This window comes from Nematolebias whitei, chromosome 2, assembly GCF_014905685.2.
Source record: "Nematolebias whitei isolate Nwh7 chromosome 2, NemWhi1, whole genome shotgun sequence".
In the NCBI taxonomy this organism is placed as follows: Eukaryota; Metazoa; Chordata; class Actinopteri; order Cyprinodontiformes; family Rivulidae; genus Nematolebias; species Nematolebias whitei.
Genome location: NC_056499.1, coordinates 27,050,310 through 27,057,581, shown reverse-complemented (window position 1 = coordinate 27,057,581; position 7,272 = coordinate 27,050,310). Strand labels below are relative to the sequence as shown.

At 35.9% G+C, this 7,272-nt stretch overlaps 1 protein-coding gene across 1 annotated transcript in view; it reads right to left on the bottom strand.

The window, feature by feature from the left end:
• pepd (peptidase D) overlaps window positions 1-7,272 on the bottom strand; it is a 27,377-nt gene that overhangs the window by 14,284 nt on the left and 5,821 nt on the right. Inside the window, exons 2-4 of the mRNA XM_037697592.1 lie at window positions 5,951-6,134; window positions 5,651-5,778; window positions 2,795-2,858 (exon numbers count right to left, since the gene is read on the bottom strand). Coding sequence (XP_037553520.1) covers window positions 2,795-2,858; window positions 5,651-5,778; window positions 5,951-6,134 — 376 coding nt within the window. The remainder of the gene's footprint in view (window positions 1-2,794; window positions 2,859-5,650; window positions 5,779-5,950; window positions 6,135-7,272) is intronic.

The following is a 7,272-nucleotide window of genomic DNA, read 5'->3' as shown; positions in this document are numbered from 1 at the left end:
ATGGATGGATGGATGGATGGATGGATGGATGGATGGATGGATGGATGTTTATAAAGTTTCTAGGCCTCCAGATGGAACATAAAGGTTGTAGCCAGAACAGAACTAGCTTCTCTGTAGACTGGTTCCAGTAAAAGTTTTAAGTGCCCGTCCCATCCCCCTCCATGTAAATGAATTAATTCATTCAACCTTTATTTAGACAGGTAAATCCCATTGAGCCTCAAGGACTCATTTACAAGAGAGACCTGATTTCAACAAAGAATTATGACAACAATGGACATACTTTCCCTTAGTAAAATAGTAAAGACATTAGATATATTTTTCTAGGTGTTAACTCTTGTTGAATGTCATGGTTCTTATTTTATTCTTGTTAGTGCAAACACTTTTTTTCTGAATTTGTTTATCTGTAATTGTGTGAATGTTTATGAAGCATTCACACTATTGTGATTCATTTTTCTTCCGTACAATTTTCGGCGCGATTCTTTTCATGCAGTTTTCAAGCCATTTTAACAAATCATATATCAAAACGTTCAGCTCTTTCAGGACAATCCTGCTTTGACTTTTGGCATTGGTGCAACTTTAGCCTTTTCTGACTTTTTTCCTCACATAAAATGAATTGTGCTCATTTTACTTCCTTCAAATCTTCAGATCAGTTTACAAACTTTTATTGTTCCTTTCACATTTTGTTCTGGTTCAGCCACTTTCAGCTTCCTTATACAATTTCAAAAAAAATTTCAGCTACTTTCAACTTTTTTTTTCAGCCATTTTGTGCTCCTTTCAGATTATTTCTGCTAACTACAACTTTGTTGTGCTTCGTCTAACTTCTTCCCGCTAATTTCAGCTTGCTATGCTCCTTTCAGCTTGCTATGCTCCTTTCAGCTTATTTCTGTAAGTTTCAGCTTTTTCTACTATTTCAGCTACTATAAACTTGTTTTTATTCTGATTTAAGTCTTTTCAACTAATTCCACATCTTTTGCACTCATTTAAACTATTTTCAGTCTAATTCAGCAAACGTGCACTCTCGCCACTTTCTTCTTGTAATTTCAGCTTCTTTCTGCCTTTTTAGCTACTTTTCATCTATTTTTTTGTTGTTATTGTTGCTAATTTCAGCTTTTTCAGATAATTTTAAGTTTTTCATGGTAATTTCTGATACTTTCAGCTTACCAGTAATTAACTTATTTTTGATAATTTCAGCTTGTTATGCTCCGTTCATCTTTTTCTACTAGTTTCAGCATTTTCTACTATTTCAGCTATGTTTTAGCCGTTTTGCGCTAAATGTAGCTTTTTTTTTTTTTTCCCCCACATTTTTTAAGCAGTTCAGCTCCTTCCAATTCCTTCTGGCGTTTAAGCTTATTTATGCCTTTTCAGTAACTTCTCAGCTATCTTTTTTGCTAATTTCAGCTTTTTTTTTTTAACCTAATTTCCTAGTTTCTGTGCTCATTTTTGCTTATTTAAACCTAATTCAGTAAATATTTGTTCTTTCTGCTTTGTTCTGCTAACTTAGGTTTGCTCTTCCATTTCAGTTACTTTTAGCATGTTTTTAGCTACTTCCAGCTGTTTTTCAGCAAGTTCTTAAGCAATAAGCATTCACACTGCATTTTTGCAGGAAATGCAATTTCTCTAGTTAATTATTTATGCTTAACAGGTGGTTATGTGATATAATTATGGGCAGGGGAGTAGGTGGGACTTAAACCCTATACACTGAGTGTGCAGACTCTGGTTCCAAAAATACAGCATGGTAGCTCCCAGAAAACAATTCCTGCTGACTTCAATTCCAGGCAACAATGAACTTTGTGAAGAAAGTGGGACTGTTAATATAAACAGTCTATGAATTACACTCTCAAGTGCTCTCTTTGTTTTAGTGAGTGTGAATAAAGCTTTAAACGTTTTTAAACAGTAAGACCAAAATACTTTTTTAATTCATTCTGACCATGTTAAAATGCTTTTGCTTGATAAAAGCAAAACGTGACTAATTAAGAAATCTAACACCTCATGCAGGTGTTGAGATGTAAAAATACTAAGTGTTGGAAGGATGAGTCATAAAAATATGGTGTAAATACAAAAATGAGTATGGAAGTATTGGATTATTTTAATGTATTAATATGCTTTTCATGCATCTCCAAGATGAGCTCTGGAGCTGTTAACCCAACACTATTGTTCTCCTGGGAATCTGCTGACAACATTTACTCAAACTCCCTGAACAGGCAGCTAAGAGCAGCTTATACATGAATGATCTTTTCAAAACAGGCTGTAAAAATGAAGCTGTAGGTTACAACTAAAATACATTCTAAAAGAAAGTCAGACAGGATTTTTTTGCTGACTATAGTCTATTGAACTAGTCACTATGATGGGAAACAGGACTTGAGGTCAAATATTTATACACTGTCTCAGGTAATGGGAACAACGTTAATGACTTTATAGACAATACGCTGCAAAACTGCCCAGTGACTTGGAAACACAAAAATAAGTCAAAGCTTGTCTTTAATGTGGCCATTTACGTATTTACTTTTAGTTCATTTAATATTAATGCAATCAGAAATGGTAACATGACTATTACATGTAATAACAACTATATAATATTTAGTGGTTTATGCTGTAAATTTAACATTAATCATTTGATCTGGAACTACACTTTTTTTTTTTTTTTTTTTACAAAAAAGTGCAAATAAAACTATCGTACTCATATTCAAAACATTATACATGAGCATTTATGACCTTTGATAAAACTAATGGTAATACAAGTTGTCAGTGAACAGAAGGTTTTGTGACAGCAGCCAAAAAGCATAAACATACTTACATCACAGGCGTAGTGCACCTTGTCAACAGCATATTTCTCCTTGAAGTGCTCTTTAGAGAAAATCCTGTATAAAATATAACAGATAAAGCTAAATGTAATAAACACATGACATATTGCATTTTCTCCAAAAACAACTCCAGGTCAGATGTATAGAACCAAATTATTTGTGTCCTTTATTATACAACAGAGAAAACCTTCCATTAGAAATGCAATTGCCCAACAGGAAAAAGTCTGGACTGACACAACAGGTAGGATGAGACACTAATGAGATACTGTTTAAGATCCCAGTGTGGAAATGTGCATTTTGGTAATAAAGAAGTAGACCAGGAGTGTCAAACTCACTTACAAAAGTGGGCCAAAATTAAAACCTTTTTCAAACTAAGGGCCAGTTTCAGAATCTACATTAACTCAAGTTAGATACCCAACATCTTTTCTTGGTTGCTGTTCCTCAAAAAAAAAAAAAAAAAAAGAGTTTGATTGGTCTCATTTGATGTTATCTGTTGCACTTTTAACATCATAATCAAAGATTACTGAAAAAATTAAAGTGATAAAATTATTTTACATTTAAAATATCATCTTGGGGGCCAGATAAGATGTCAACGAGGGCCCCTGGGCCTAGAGTTTGGCACATATGATGTAGACCATCTTACAGGCAAATGATTAAGGCTAGTATGTTATCAAGACAAGCTCAGTGATTCTAAACAATATCAACAATTAAAAAAAAAAGTTTAAAGATAGATTTACTGCTTACAGATAAAAGAAAAAAATATATCGTATGATGCAGTAAACACAACAAAAGTAAAACCTTAGAGCATTTAGCAAGATAAGATTAACATCTAACACCTTAAAGTCAGTTAATCACTGAACTACAAACTCCCTCAGCTGAGCATCAGTATAACAATCATTCTACATTTGCAACCTGAACCCATCAACCTAAATGACCAGTTTTGTTTACTAGCAGCATGTCAAAGCTAACGGGATTAGCTTCTGATTTGACTTCTTTTATTTACTTGCCGGCTGGTTGTGCTTCACACCGTCTACAATCTGTGTGCATTACCAGTAGTTTCCTGCTCGCATGCTGGATTTTTATTGTCTAAAAACAGACTACTATTACATTACAGTTACACATAAACTGTGCATGTTTAAAAAGATGCAATACTCTCACCAGCGTAGAGAATAACAATAAGATGATCATGAAGATGGTCTTAATATCCAGAGTGACTGTGGATGACATCATTTAATGGATAAATGACCACCCAGGTAAAATTACTGTCTGTTAGAAAAATTATTTTAATAAAATGCTCCAAGAGATAAGGTTCAAAAGACTCAATTTGTGCAAGCGAGAGAAAACTGAGTGCACAAAATCTGGCATGGGTTTTCTAACTAGAAATAGTTCCTGCTATATTTATATGCAGCGTTCTGTAGGTAGAATTGTAAAACAAGCCTCCGTTCAGCTGGTTCTCGTCTCCCACGTACAGAAACTGGATGCTGCCTGAGAGACGATAACGACTAATGTCCACAGTGGGTTTTTGTCCTTCTTTTAACGACATATGGAAAGGGATATGAATAAGCTCCTAACATCTGCAGCTGCAAATTTTCAACAACAATCAGATTATTTGCCACCATCAGCTATTAATACGCAAGAACAAGCTTTTGATCATCCAGATCTTTAGCTGGCTTCTGCTCAAACGTAACTTCAACTCAGTTACAAGCACAAAGCCTCTGCTACCTTCTCCACAATCTGAATTTCTGTTTAAGTAAAAATATTCTCTATTACCTGCTATAGTTCTAACACAGACTCTGGCAGACGTTTCCTGAAACGAGTGCCAGAGAGTCAGAAAAGGTCCAGATAGTTTTCAATCATTTTGATTATGACATAAAAGTATGACAGAAACAGTATGGAGGTTATATATAATAAACATTATATTTTAAAAAACTGATTATAAGAACATCTGAGATTTTTTTTTTTTCTGAATAATATTAGGATTATATAAACTTGTTTGAGTCTCACAAACAAAGAGAAAAGAAAAGTTTGACATGACCAAAGTGGGCTGGGAATCAAATTCAGTGATTTTACAGGTGGTAATTTTATTTATTTATTTTCTTTTTCACCATAAAATGTTAGTGATTTGGGAATGACTTATGCACAATATACTCTGATGAACATCTTTTATCCACAAACTGGCTTTTACATTAAGTCAAAGTGAAAATATGTGACCAAATCACATTTCACTGTTAAGTAGCAGTTCCGTTAGACATCAACATGTCATTTTTATTATTTTTGCATGCAATTAATGCAACTTTTTTCAGTTATTTCCTCTTGATTGTGTGAATGAGATGACATAAACACTATGTCTACCAGTGCAGTAAAATATGCCACCAGTGTTCAGGTGATGGGCAGCACGGTGGCGCAACTGGTAGAGCTGCTGCCTCTCAGCGAGCAGGTCCTTGGTTCAAACCCCGGTCCAGGGGCCTTTCTGGGTGGAGTTTGCATGTTCTCTCCGTGCATGCGTGGGTTTTCTCCGGGTGCTCCGGTTTCCTCCCACAGACCAAAAACATGCATGTGAGGCTGATTGGTAACTCTAAATTGTCCCTAGGTGTGAGTGAGAAAGTGAATGGTTGTTTGTCTTGTTTGTCTCTGTGATGGACTTGCGACCCGTCCAGGGTGTATCCCGCCCCTCGCACAGTGATTGCTGGACATGGGCACCGGCGACCCCCGTGACCCAAAATGGAATAAGCGGGTAAAGATAATGGATGGATGGACGTTCAGGTGATGATACACAGTCTAAAAGGTAGAGGGCATGATGGTTAATTCACACCTCATATCCTTGTCCTTTAAGGATTAGTGATACTTACTCTCCCATCCAAGTGGCATAGCTTTCAGGCAGTTTAGGAACAAAAAGCATGGATTTCCCAGAATCCACATCAATGGCTCCATAACAGTCAGACTCAGTCACTCCAAAAGCCCAATGAAAGAAAGACTCCTGCACAAATGGAAGGATCAGAGAGCAGCAGAGAGGATATACACTGCTCACTTTTCTGAAGTGTTCAGACAACAATACTAACAAATAACAGAGACAAAACTGTCTAAGTTAACAACCACTCAATGGTTGTTTAGAAATTATAGATGAAGACATAACTATACAGTCAACCTACCTGTCTGAAGAGGACGTCCGTGTCTGTGCAGTACCTCTGCTTCTGCTCCCCTCCCTGAAGCACCACCACAGACTTTGGCACCAAATCTTCTTTGGCTTTCAACCCCTGACACAATCTCTGACGGTTCTCAGCGAAAAGGGCAGCCGACACTCTCAGGGTTTCATTACCCAGCCAGTAGACAGGTCTGAAAGGACAGGAAGACAAAACACCTCAGTTCAGGGTGGAGATGTGGCTGCAGTCATTTAGAGTTAAATTATATCTGAGAGCTAAAAACTGGAGCACCATAACCATTCTGACAGTGATTACTGACATCAGTTGTCCTCTTGTCTCCTGACATTCATATGCAACAATATATATATATAAAAAATTCTGTACATGTAAATATACAGAAAAAACTCACACAATAAGCATTTTTTTCACCTTTTTAAGCGTGACTTGCTTTTCATTATCTATTTTCTTTTACACTTTACAATTAGAAAATGAAAAAAAAAGCCGGAAAAAAATGACTGGGCACAAAAAGTACTACAAAAAAAATGACAGTGCAGTCATTAATTAGACGCCCTTTAGCAATTTATAACAGCTTGAATTAGTGAGCAATGGCAAAAGCTCTCAGTTCTTGTTCATTGGGATCTTTTCTTGTTCTTTTTTTAACTCTTAAAAATGCAACAAGATTCTGTCAAAATTCATAGAGCATGCAAAGTTCCTATAAAATCAATTTGTATGTTCACATATTTTAAATTATGTTTGGATCGAAGAACGGCAGGGACCATGGTAAAAACTTCATCCTGTGCCTCTTGTTTTTATCTGGATTTTCTTTATGTTGTTGAGGCAATCCCATTTTATTTTTTCTCAGCAGCAGTTATAAGACTAAGGACAATTGCTCCCAGAAATATATTCAACTTGTGTCTTCAGTGTAACATATGGCACTGGACTCTTAAATAAAATATAAGGTCAAAGCATGACAGATTCACCCTTTCACCCTTTTTTCCTAGAAGGTTATCTTTTCTTTACATTCCACACCTATTTTTGATAAGGATGAGAATTAATTTAACTTTTTCAATCCATAGAGGGATCCAGATGCTGTAAAATGATGGCAGTTGTAGTGAAGTAAAGGTTTTCTTGAAAGAACAGGTCCAAAATTATGATAATATAATAATAATAACAATATCAATAATAATGATAATAACAATAATAATAAATTGCTTAACGGACTTGCGACCCGTCCAGGGTGTACCCCGCCCCTCGCACAGTGATTGCTGGACATGGGCACCGGCGACCCCCGTGACCCAAAATGGAACAAGTGGATAAAGATAATGGATGGA